At 32.9% G+C, this 13,338-nt stretch overlaps 2 protein-coding genes across 5 annotated transcripts; one reads left to right on the top strand and one right to left on the bottom strand.

The window, feature by feature from the left end:
• Positions 1 to 1,271: 1,271 nt before the first annotated feature.
• Positions 1,272 to 7,247, top strand: LOC130944618 (uncharacterized). Of its 4 annotated transcripts, XR_009072091.1 has the most exons (8): positions 1,272 to 1,575; positions 1,757 to 1,796; positions 2,277 to 2,640; positions 3,472 to 4,123; positions 4,219 to 4,418; positions 4,499 to 4,743; positions 4,889 to 5,752; positions 6,205 to 7,247. XR_009072091.1 is itself a non-coding variant. In XM_057873018.1 (7 exons), the coding sequence occupies exons 3-7, from the start codon at positions 2,372 to 2,374 to the stop codon at positions 5,680 to 5,682; spliced, it is 2,160 nt and encodes a 719-aa protein (XP_057729001.1). In that variant the 5' UTR covers positions 1,272 to 1,575; positions 1,757 to 1,796; positions 2,277 to 2,371; the 3' UTR covers positions 5,683 to 6,058. The 4 variants fall into 4 exon arrangements, 1 of the variants encoding a protein (XP_057729001.1); XR_009072092.1 differs by lacking the exon at positions 1,757 to 1,796; XM_057873018.1 differs by lacking the exon at positions 6,205 to 7,247 and having other exon boundaries at positions 4,889 to 6,058.
• A 3,397-nt stretch (positions 7,248 to 10,644) lies between these two features.
• Positions 10,645 to 11,614, bottom strand: LOC130946781 (germin-like protein subfamily 3 member 4). Its single transcript, XM_057875626.1, has one exon. The coding sequence runs from the start codon at positions 11,561 to 11,563 to the stop codon at positions 10,874 to 10,876; it is 690 nt and encodes a 229-aa protein (XP_057731609.1). The 5' UTR covers positions 11,564 to 11,614; the 3' UTR covers positions 10,645 to 10,873.
• Positions 11,615 to 13,338: the final 1,724 nt, after the last annotated feature.

Here is a 13,338-nt window from a genome sequence, read left to right as displayed (position 1 = left end):
TAATTTGGACAAATTACTCCTTGGCAATCTGTATGATGAATTGGGGTAAATGGTCTAAAGTCTTCAGAAAAAAGTCTCGATCAGTGCAGGAGGTCCCCTTTGGTTCTTCCAGCTTTGGCTCAACGCCACTTTCGAAAAATATATGAAACAAGGTGGAATCACAAGTTTCGATAAACAAAACATCGAAGGATTTCGACTAGTCTCACTGCAGCCAAATTTCAAAAAATGCACATTCAACAGAGAAATTTTTTTGGAAAGCATTTTCGAAACTTCATTCATGCAAAGCTTTTTGAAATGAGGACCTAAAACTTTCTTCTTTCGCAAATCGAAGGTGTAAACCTTTGTGGTTCCAACATCATCTATTTTCAGATGATGACGTCCATTCTTCGAATAATGTAATTTAGTCCAACTTTCTTGCATTTCAAATTTTTTCGACAGGCATCCCCCGATACACTAAAGAATAATTCAAAGTAACCCTTCATGTCCCTCATTATATGGCCAGACAATTGGATTTTTCACAAGCCATTCCAACTCCTTTCTCAAGAAAACACCGAGTTCTTTGTCATGTTACTCTCAAAACAAAAGATGTTAAAAAATGTCTCAATTTCAGTGACAAGAATCGAAGCCATTATTCTCCACTTACCTTCCTTCACAGTGACTTCATTACCAAATCTTTCATCGAATGATGGAATAACTACTATTCTCGATATGATCGTACTTTAGATGATGTTATGAAGAAATTGTGTTTGACAGAAGAGACATGGACAGAGACATTGTGTCAAAAAATATTAAATTAGTATATTTTATGTCTATTTTGACAGGAAGACACGAAGACTCTAACAAAAGACACAATTTATTTTTTTATTATTCTTATTAATTTTTTACAATTATATTTTTTATTATTATATTTTTTTTCTCTAATTTTTTGAATGAAAAAAATAAAAATAAATTAGATTTTTATAATTTATTTTAATTTATCATCAAATAGAATATAAGAACTTCTGTCTTTTGTGTTCTCAGTATTTTGTTCTATATTATTTTGAGAAATAAATGTAACTTAATAGACAGATAGATATCACATTAATCTTTTTCGTTTTACATTAGAGAGCGATTAAAAAAAAGACCCATGTTATAAGCATTTTGAATTAGAAATATTTTTGTATTTTTCAATTCCAAAACAGAAAGTTCAAGAATCTATTTGCCTTTTTTTTTAAAAAAAATTAGCCATATGATGTTTTGACTTTTGATCTTCTGAAAACCGAAAAAAAAAAACAAAAATCCTAAATCCCTAATTACCCAAACCCACAGAGGTCCGCAGTCAGAACCCATCCCAAACAGCAGCCACAGACGGTGCTCTCTGCAGTCTCCATCTGCCTCTCTCAGTCTTGGCTCTCACCTCCCTACCTCGCTCACCGGTCACCGCCGAACACAACGGCAGCCAACGGAGGTCAGCCCTCTGCCTCGTCCATACCGCCTGTCTCAGTTTGCCTCCTCTTCCTCCGTCTTGGCTCCTCTGCTCGTGCTTCCTCCACGTTCCTCCCTCGTGGTCTTCTTGCTCCTGCTTCTGCAGTGTGGGTGAGTTCACTGACTTCACTCTTCACTGAGTTGTTTTATATTTTTTCAGTTTTTGTTTTATAATTTCTTTTATACTGAATTTTTCAATTTTCAGTTTTAAATTTTAATGTCGGTTTTGATAATTTGTTTAATTTGATGTAATTAGTTATTATTGATTAGATAATTGGTTCATTGCATGCAGGCTCAGTTTCTGTTCATTGTCATGAATTAATGAGATACAGGTTCAGCTTCTGTGTTGTTTTTTTTTTTTTTTTGTATTAATTGAATCCATTTTGTGGTGCTTTTATTCTCAAGATTAACTGCTAAATGCTTATTAATGTTCAATGCTTATTTCATTTGGATTGTAGCGTGCTTCATGTAATTGGGCAGGATGTTTAACCCTCTAAATCTGGTCTAAAGGATACTTTATTTAATTGGGCAGGATGTTAGTGAAAGCGTGTATATTTAACATTTTAATTTTTTTGATAATTTTAATTTTATATCTTTATTTAAGTGAGACCGGGTCAATCGGTTCAACCATTGATCTGCCCGATAGACTGATCGGTTCGATAAACGGTTCAGTTCTAATAACTATGCATTCAATTCCTCACTGCAACCCCATTTCCCCTGAACCCTCTCTTCTGCGTCTTCCTTCACTTATTATTATTACTATTATTAATTAATTATTTCTCACAAAAGGTTCATGTCTGGTTGTTGATTAGGGGTTGGTATTCTCTGTGTTAGCCTTTTATCTTGTCCAGAGAAACTTCTAGATTGTTCTAGAAGGAAGCTGTGGTTCTTGTATGAGTGTGTGGGCATGGATATAGTTGAATCAGTGAGAAAGATTCCTTTGCAAGACCCACCCGAGGAAGATTTCTGTGCTGCTGATTTGACTTGGACCAAGTTTGGCAATGCTGAGCACCATGACGAGGTTGCCCTTATTCCCTATGACCGAGTTGATGCTTTTATAATTGGTGAGTGCTCTAATGTTGAGTGGCCTACTCGCTTCCATATTGAGCGCGGAAGGAAGCGAGCTATTGGTAGCTTGAAGGAGTATAAGGATGATGAGTATCTTGAGTACAGGCTGTAAGTTTCTGAATTAATTTGATTCAAGTTTTGATTTTGTTCCTTTCTTTAATTATTATACTGTTTCAGTTACTATGTCTCTCTTAGTCTTTGTCCAAAAATGCTATGTGCACGTTAAAAATAAGCCACCATGTATTGTGTTGTTTAACTTATTTTAATATGTATTTTGTATTTTAATATATATTTTATACTAGTGGTTGATTTGGTGGCTGATATAGGACATATAGATTGTTGTTCTTTGTCTCAGTGCAATCATACATATTTGTGTTCTACTAAATCCCATTTTTTTAACCTCTGAAAGACACTAACCTAACATAGCGAAAGGTTAGATGATATTATACACAGCACTTCTTGATTTGCCATGTGATTCCTCTGACCGGGGAAATTAGTGTCACATTTTTGTAAAATATAGGACTACTAAGTGTCATATAACTTAATACTTCAATCCAAGGGAAGTTTATGGCATGCATTTTATAAAAGCAGAGGTGCTGTGTGTAATCGTAAATCGTGTAGCCTCAGTGGAGGTTGATGTAATTTTACCCTTTATGATTTATTGCTTTCTTCTGGTTGGTCATGTTATGCGTTCGATGACAAGAAAATAAGTAAGATCAATATGATACTGAAGCTTATCCCGCTTCCAATCTAGAAAAGCTTGATTTTTGCTAAGTTGCAAAATGTTGTTAAAAATGTTGGGAAGATCATTTTCCTGTCGCTGTGTACGTTTGGAATCAACAGTTGATTTGAAAATGAATAGTTCCAAACTTAAGTAGTCATTCCACAAACTGGATTCACATACTGATGATGCCAAGTTGAACCTTCTTCCTTGTGAAGGTACTGGTGCTCATTCGGACCAGAAAATTATGGGGAGGGTGGAGGTATATTACCCAGTCGAAGGTATCGGCTTAATACCAGAAATCGTGCTGCTAGACCTCAATCAATGCGGGGTTGTACTTGTCATTTTGTTGTCAAACGTCTTTATGCACGTCCATACCTAGCACTTATCATATACAACGAAAGGCGCCATATTAACAAGTCTGGTTTTGTTTGCCATGGACCACTTGATAGAGATGCCATTGGTCCTGGTGCCAAAAATGTTCCATATATATGTAATGAAATTCAGCAGCAAACTATGTCTATGATTTATTTGGGCATTCCTGAAGAGAATATCCTGGAGAAACACATTGAGGGAATTCAGCGATATTGTGGTTCGGATGCAAAAGTTAATAGTCTTGCCTCTCAATATGTTCACAAGCTAGGGATGATTATCAAAAGGTCTACCCATGAGCTGGATCTAGATGATCAAGCCAGCATTCGGATGTGGGTTGAACGGAACAAAAAGTCTGTATTCTTTTATCAAGATACTTCGGAGTCAGATCCTTTTGTTTTGGGGATCCAAACAGAATGGCAGTTGCAACAGATGATTCGTTTCGGTCATTGCAGTGTTGTTGTGGCAGACTCAACCTTTGGCATAAAGAGACTCAAAGTAATTAGTTTTCAATCTTTATTTTGAATTTGCTATATACGAAGGGAAAATAACTATATGTATGGCCTAACTTTGTTATCTTTTCATGCTTGTAGTATCCCTTGTTCACGCTTCTTGTTTTTGATTCAAGGCAACATGCACTTCCTGTCGCATGGGTCATTACACGTAGCTTTTCAAAGCCTGACATGTCAAAGTGGCTGAATGCTTTAATTGATAGAGCTCATAGTGTTGAACCTGGATGGAGAGTTAGCGGCTTTGTGATTGATGATGCTGCGGCTGAAATTGATCTTTTAAGGCAAGAATTATTACTTTGAAAAACCAGTTTAGTTTAAAATTAACTAAATTTTTTCTTATATGTGTTGTCTGCTTTGACAGAGACATATTTTGCTGTCCAGTCCTATTTTCACTGTGGCGCATTCGTAGATCATGGCTAAGGAATATTGTTAAGAAATGCTGTAACATTGAGGTTCAACGGGAGATTTTTAAGCGTCTTGGGGCAATAGTGTATAGTATCTGGGGTGGTGTTAATACATCGCTTGCGTTGGAACAATTTTTGCAGGACTTTGTTGACCAAACTGATTTCATGGAATATTTCAGAGCTTCTTGGTTACCAAAGATTGGTTAGATCTTTCTCTACTCTTGCTTTAAATAAAATCACACATCGCAGATGAAAATGTCTTAAAAAATTTTACTCTCGTTACTGTCTCAGTCAGTCATTGAGTGATTTACTCTAGATTTTTCCTTACGCTTCCTTCTTTTCCGCAGAAATGTGGCTTTCAACAATGAGAAATTTTCCGCTAGCCAGCCAGGAAGCTTCTGGAGCATTAGAAGCATATCATGTTAAACTGAAAGCTAAACTTTTTGATGATTCACATCTTGGAGCACTGCAAAGAGTAGATTGGTTAGTCCACAAGCTAACAACTGAGTTGCATTCGAGCTACTGGCTCGATCGCTTTGCTGATGAGAGTGATTCGTTCCAGAGTGTGAAGGAGGAATACATTGCTTCTACGTCGTGGCACCGAGCACTTCGAATCCCCAACAATGCCGTTACTTTCAATGATAAAGACCGCTTCTTTGCCAAAGTTGTTAGCCAGAAAGAGAGCAAATTGACACGTATAGTGTGGAATCCAGGATCTGAATTTGCATTCTGTGATTGTGCTTGGTCAATGCAAGGTAACCTTTGCAAGCACGTCATAAAAGTAAACATGGTCTTTGAAAACATCAAAGGTTGTCAACCATCCATGTCATTGAAATCATTTGAAGACATTTTGATAGATCTATGGAGAAAACCAGTGGATGGTTCCATTGCATTGGATCTGTCTCTAGCTTGGACGCAGCAGATCCTAGATCAAATCGAAAAACTCGTCGAACTGAATAACTCGCCGGATATTGGCACTGTTGTTAACAAAATGCCTTTGAATTGGGTTTCTAAGAAAGGTCGAACCTACACCGGCAAACCAACGTTGCGTTACACTCTTCCACCGGCTAACAGCAACCCCAAAAGTTTGATTGTATACAAGAGGAGTCGCAAAAGGAAAAGATTATCACAATTAAGATGATCCTGAATTAGCACAAATCGAGTTTATTCAGGAAGTTGCCGAATCGGCCCTTGTACCTGCAAATATCTAGGTTTCTGCTCTGTTGCCTCTTGTTATAGAACAGTTATTGTTACAATTATATGCACATCTTTCGCAGAAACAAAACCGAAGAATGAAAAGCAATTTCAGTGCATATTTTGTTGAGTCTACAGAGCTGGGAACAACTTTAATGTGATAGTTAGGATAGAGTAGCGGTTAATTTTACCTCAAAATTTGGAAGCTATTTCTTAACTTTTGATTCATTATTTTTGCCCTCATTCTCATACATTCATTTAAATAAAAAAATTTCTTTTACCATTTTAAATTGAAATAAGAAGATTTACATATTTAAGTATTACATTACATTTTCATTGTCACTTAGTGCAAAAACGGATTTTAAACAGTTTATTTAGGCATAACCAGCAAAAATAAAGCAAATTCAGTATTCGATTTTTGGGCATATTGCCACCAGAAATTGATCATTTTTTTTTTTCATTTTTGCAGTTGTTGGCAACGAAAATGGAGCAGAAGAGAGAAGGTAAGTTGGTAGACTAAAGAGAGCAGAATGCAATGTTTCAGGGTTTGAGAGAGTGACAATGAAAGAGGTTACATAAAGACGTTTGCAATGATTTGTGTAGATTTGATGCTGAAGAAGAGTGGCGGAGAAGCAAAAAGGGTTTTAATGTTCTTGGGGCAAATTTCTAAATCATTTTAAGTGAAACACCCAAAAAGCAAATAAATATATAATATATTCAATTTCGTAGTTAACTTATTTTGGAACTAAAATCCAATACCAACTAGATGAATGAAAACACACAAGCATAGTGGGTGGACTGTTTATATAAAATTGAGTCCTGCTAGAGAGTTAATAGAATATTTATACAATGTGTATAATGGGCTATTGAGTTAAAAAATAAACATCACCCATACTATCCAGAATAACCATCTGAGTATTAGGGATAATAAACATCTCATGTCATGAAATCACTCATCATTCTTGACTTTTCGGATCTAGAACTCTGATACCATGTCATCATACCACTCATCCGAAAAACTTCCGTTGATGGGAAAAGATAACACTAATGGTTATATCTCTAATACTGAATCGGATATCCATAAACTTTCATTATACATGTATAAATATTCCATTGATTTCCTATACTTCTATAAAATTTGCGGTATGTTTTTCCCTTGAAGTTGAAGGCATAATAGCAGAGAATTCAAAGACATGCAAATGTGGTGACACCAAAACAGAGGAACAAAGAAAAGTTTTGAGGCATCCGGAGAGAACTAGAAAACAAGTGAAAGACAAGATTGGGCTAGGCAAAGTAGAATAAACGGAATAGGGTCTATCACAACGTCTGGCTTGGTCGGTAGAAGATGCAGAGTTGGAGATGAAAAGTACAGGGTCGTATGTTTGTTTAAGCGAAAGATCTTTTAGTAAATATTTTACGAAATAAATGGATAAGATTTACTGTAACTTTATATTACTGCAATGGAACCGAACTCGTCTATCCTGGTACGAAGAATTTTAAGTGTATTAGGTATATTAGTAGAGCAATGCTAGGGGATCAGTAATTTTTGTGATTGTTAGCCATTAACTAGCCATCAATGATGATTTGATAGTGTGAGATTGGTGTGAAATTTCATCCAATGGCTCACCTTCCTCTGCTGATTACATGCTGGCCAAAATTCAATAAAACTGCTGCTCCCTAGACTTTTCATATTAGTATTCGAATAATTTTAATCGTTAATCTCAATTATAAAATATATATAATATTAATTAAAATTAACGGATAATATTATTGAAACATTAATATTTTGGATATATTTAAATTTTTTTTTATAAAATATTATTATAGATCGAATCTACTACAAATTCAAACTTTATTGTTATCTAAGTCTAATTTATCAGGTCTAATATCAATAAAAATCACTCTCATTAAAAGAGAGTGTACACGCGTTTAAAATTCTCAACGTTACTATTCGCGTTCTAATATAAAAATTTCTCTTTTTTTTCTTCGCCTTCTTCGCACATACAAGTTCTTCTTCCCTCCTCCTTTTCCTTCTTATTCTTTCAAATTCGCACACGCTTTTCTTGTTATTGTTATCACCAACAATAACATTTTGCTAACATATTTATTGGTTCTGATTTTTCTGGAGCCATCATTAAATAATTTTGATTCATTTCTTAGTTTATTTCGGTTTATTTGTGTGTTAATTGAGGTTCACTTGATGATGCTGACAAGTATTGACCAAATTTTTTATTCCTTAAGAAATTTCAGTTCATTCCTTAGTTTAATTGAAGTTCATTTAGGTCCAAAAATAAATTTAATGTGTTTTTGTTGATAATTGAGTCTTTTTTTAGAAAAAAAGAATGAAATTGTTTATGATCACTTTATTCAATTGTATTAGATTTCATTCCATTCCATCCAATTTGTCTTGAAAGCCATTCCAACTATTGGGACAAATTATTCATCGACAACACACCTGAACTGCAAATGAACTGAAAATATTATTAAAGCGAAACCATTATATAATACCAAATGAACCGGACATTTATCCATTATATAAATTCGAATTCAGAAACATCTGCGTCTAGAATGAATCGAAAATATTATCAAAGTGAAACCACTGTATAATATTAAATGAAACCACTATATAATACTAAACAAACCAAGCATTGTCCATTATATAAATTCAAATTTAGAACACCTGCGTTTAGAATGAACCGAGAAATACCATCAAAACGAAACTAATGTACAATACCAAATGAACAGAAAATTGTGTTCATAAACAACTGGATTTAGCGATTGCATTCCATTCATTCCAAACCTCGTCCGCTGATTTGATTCAAAAGAATAATCCAAATCGCTCTCATTCAACTGATTAAAGTTAAATCATTCAATTTTTTTGATACTCTATTGAAACGAAAAAGAAATCTAAAATATGAAAACGAAGAAGAATAGGAAGAAGATAAATGCAATGCAAATCGAAGAAGAAAACGAAGAAGAATACGAAATTTTATGCTGTAGAAATCAGAGCAGAGAAGAACACGAGAGCTTTACATTTAGGAAGAGAAGCTCTATGTTGAGAGATAAAAGAACGAAGAGAAGGTTTACGTTGATAAAGAGAAGCTCTACGTTGAGGAAGAAGCTTTACGTTAATAACGAGGGGTGGGGGGCGTGATCCAAAAAGCACTTGGTTGACTTGGTTATGGAAATTACTAGAGCATTATTGTTATTATTATTGAAATAAAGGAACTCAAGTAGGGGTGTACACGACCCAGCCTAGACCTAAATATTTTGGGGGGTTAAGTTGGTATGATTTCACCGGATCTAGGATTAAATAAGGGTCTAAAAAATAAATCCGGTCATTATTTAAGGTCGGATTTGAGTTTAAATCGAACCTAGCTTCACCCAATTCCATATGCATTAGGAATTAAAAAAAAGTATATATGTTTTAAATTAATTCTAATATTATGTTATATTATTTATAAGTTTATTGTTTTATTTTTAATCAGACTTGTTGAATTAGAAAATAGGTCAAAGAAGCATAAAATTAGAATTTATGGACAAATTCAAGTTCAAATATATATATATCAACTTCTTAGTAACAAGTATGTTTTTCTTTGTAAATAAAGACATCATAATTTTTTGACATAAAGTTTATCAAGATCCGTACTTCATCCGTCTAGACTCCATTTTAGTATCTAAAAGTAGTGTAATTTCACCAGATCTAAGATCAGATAAAGATCCCAAAAAATAAACTTAATTATTATTTAGGATCAAATCCGAATCAAGTTGAACCTGACTTCACCCGATCCTATATACATCCCTCACAATCCAAAAAAATATAGCATAAGGTAAAAAAAAAAAACACTAAAAAGAACAAAACACATTTCGAATTCTTTTATTATTTTCAACATTATCATCAACTATTGAAATCGATACAAGTATGCTCCTCGTAGCTTTTAATCAATCTACCAATAATTTCTGCAACACTTGAAACTTTGTGTTAAAAGACTCTTTCATTGATGTCAAATCAAATACTCTAAATGAGGAGAAAAAACTCATCCACCACTTTTTACGGCCTTCCTTTCTCATTACTACACTTTTAAAATGATCTGTTTAATAGTACATGCGATAGTCCAAAAATGACCTGCATCATGAATCCAAGCACACCATAGCAAGAAAACTAATGAACAATAAATAGTTAGTATATATTTTTAAGAGTAAAGTGACAAGCAATTAGATGTTTAAAAATGTTGATTTTGAATTAATTTTTTCTTAAAAAATTACTAATTAAGTCCTCCAAAATAATAAATAATAGATATATATATTTTTCTGTCAATAAATAGTGCAATACAAAACGAAACTATTAACGTATTTTATTATTTGTAGTAATGCATGTCTCGGTACTATCACATAAATAGGAAAAAGATGTAATTTTGGATAGTGATTATCTTTTGAATTTTCATATATTATTTATCAACTACTCTCTATTTATCTACATGACTATCTTTCATAGATAAATATATTAGAGTAACTAACAGTACATATAAGTATTACCGTTAGGTTTTAGTGAATGAATTGATAGAAAAACATTATGTGTCCATCATTTGCTATTTTAGAAAATCAAATTGGTACTATTTTAAAGACTAATTCATCCAAAATCGAAATCTTGAGAGACCTAACTGTTACTTCACTCTACTTTCCTACACAACAAACAGATTTTATCATTATATGTGTTCAATAATACTTCATCTACTTAACTATTCTTAGTATTAACTTTACCTACCAAAACAAATAAAAAAAAAGTTCAATTCGTGGGAACTAATCCGCTCTGAATAGCTTTAGTGAAGCAGTAGCTAGTTATATTTACATAGCTGTTAAAAAAGGGATAAAAAAGGACACAATTTAAGAAGTAAAATTCCTTTCACACTTTAGTCATCAATTGTAAACTACATGTTATTCTTGGCAAGTTCTTGTCTTCAAAATATTAATTGGAAGGATATATAAGTTACATTTGAACCTAGCTATAACAATCTCATTCCCCGGAATAGTACACACAGCATGCTTTCATGAATTAATAGAAAAATTGAAACAAATAAATTGAACTAGATAGTATTTAGTAGGTCATGAAACATCACAGCAGCTTGGTCTTGGAGTAGCTAGCTGTAAATGCTTTCTAGTTCCGGCGAGTAGAAGCCGGCAACGTCAGGAACTTCCAACTTAGAAAGCGAAACAATTCTCCTCTTTAGCTTCTCTATTGATTCCAAAGTGTGATCAAAATAAGTAGGGTTAAGGGAAACAAGCCCTGGATTCTGACTATTGAACACAGAGAAAAAGTTAGCATCCTCAAAACCATGACTTAGGGAGAAATGGAATAATCCCTTGGGGAACACGAAAACATCTCCAACTCTTAGATACTTCTGGAAGATCTGATTTTTCGTGTCAATGAATCCGGCAATCAAAGCACCTTTGGAGACGAAGATCATCTCGGTTGCTCTAGGATGGTAATGGAAGTTATCCAGGCCGTCCCTGTTCATGTCAGTTCTGCCAATTGAGAGGCCAAGAGTGTTCAGGCCGGAAAACTCGGCCGCCCCGACAATTTTTATTGATGCTCCGAAAATGTCGGCCGTGCCGGGGTTGCTGAGTTCATCAGTCTTGAAATCTTGAGCAGTTACATTGGCTGGGTTTTTGCAGGGTAAGCCGTTGATGAAAATGGTCTGAGTTTTGGGTGGAACTGCTGGACATGTGTCCTGTAAATTATCACAATCTGAACTGCCAATTTGGAGATTGGTAAGGGCAACAAACATGAACAAAAAGAAAAGGTAATAATAATAAGCAAAAGATTTCATCTTGTATTATTGTATATAATTCTCTCCAATTGTTTACTGTATATTCTTTTTTTTTTTTCTTGAGTTCATATTTATACATTTGTTAAGGCATAATAACTATATATGGGTGTTGCATGTTGATGTTTAATTAGCCACTTGCTAATGTGTGTTTCTTGAGGATTTTGCAAAAAGTGCAAGTAATGAGAGTCTTGGATTTTACTTCTGGGTTTGGACTGAAGTGTAATGTAAGAAGTGCTTTGCTTGAAACTGAAAGCAAATCCAATTCAACATCACGTCCTATAACCAAATTCCAACGGTTATTTTTGAAACTTCAAGGTTGTGTCATGTGAACTTCCATTGATTAGTTACCGATAGCGTTGGTGACTAGAATCGCAGTGGAAGCTATTTAACTTTATACAACAACATGAACAACAATCAATCAAATTAAAACATACTAAACCTCCAAATTAACCACCTAAATCTTAATATTAGAATAATCATCCACACACCTAATAAAATAAACATCCGATATATTCATTGTTCACATTATTTAATATTTTTATTGTCTATCTATACTTTTTCTTTAAAAAATACCTTGTTTCGACTCCAGAAATCTATCTGTAATTATATATATATATATATATATATATATATATATATCCCTACTGTGCTAATACTTCATATATTACTTATTTATTTATTGTGTATAAAAATAATAAAAGTAAAATTAGTTGAGATAATAAGTAATTTATAATTTAATTAATAAGTCTTAGGTTTAAATATTGAAAATAGTAAACTTTTTTTATAGATTATATATAATGAAAGATATTTTAGAAAAGAAAATTATGTACCAAATCGCCATATATATATATATATATATATATATTTCACACACTAGTGTATTTATTGATTTATTTTTTATTTAATAAATTTATATAAAAATAATAAAAATTGAACGAGTTGAAAACAAGTGATTTATAATTTAAAAAAAATAATTTTTTAAGAGTTATATATATACACACAAAATCTACTATTAAATTAGTCACTTATATAAAATATATGTTAAGATACAAAATATGTACTAAAAATAAATTAAACAATAATATATATATTATTTAAAAATATATGATAGTTAATTTGATGGCTAATTTTAATATGAACAAATAATATTATATATATATATATCAAATAAAATTAACTACAGTAGAGGTTTGTGAATAAAATTAACTACAATTTTCAATAAGATGAAGTATAAGACTCGTTTTAAATGGTCAAACTCAAATAAGATATGACGTCAATTTTTTGGCCTAGTTTCTATTTTGGTTGAGAGGTATGTCTATTGTCTAGTAAATCACACGCAATTAACGTTGACAAAGAGATTAGAACCTTTATACCCACTCCTACAGTATTATATCCATTTTTATTGTGTCAGTACTATAGAAGTTCAATACATAGTCCTGATTTAAAAAGAAGATAGTAGACGAGGTATCTAGCTAGTGGGCTCTTTTTGTTACGGTCACGTCCTTTTCAGTATGATCATTGATAAGTATTTAAGTGTATACACGGAGTATACGAGTAATCAATTTTGACAAAATAGTTTTCTTGTGATCCAAGTATATATAAAAGTTCAACTTTCAGTTGGTAATGACTGGTTGATAATGTTTCTTTTTTCCTACTCTATACCTATCCAATAGTTTTGCTGTTACAAATACCTGAGCAAATTCATTTGTGGTATAGAAAATTGTCATAGATGTATGTATTTGGAATATGATGTACATTTTCAAACAACAAAGATA

Source organism: Arachis stenosperma, chromosome 8, assembly GCF_014773155.1.
Source record: "Arachis stenosperma cultivar V10309 chromosome 8, arast.V10309.gnm1.PFL2, whole genome shotgun sequence".
Lineage (NCBI taxonomy): Eukaryota > Viridiplantae > Streptophyta > Magnoliopsida > Fabales > Fabaceae > Arachis > Arachis stenosperma.
The sequence above is the reverse complement of the archived record's forward strand: the minus strand, read 5'-3'. Positions and strand labels throughout refer to the sequence as shown.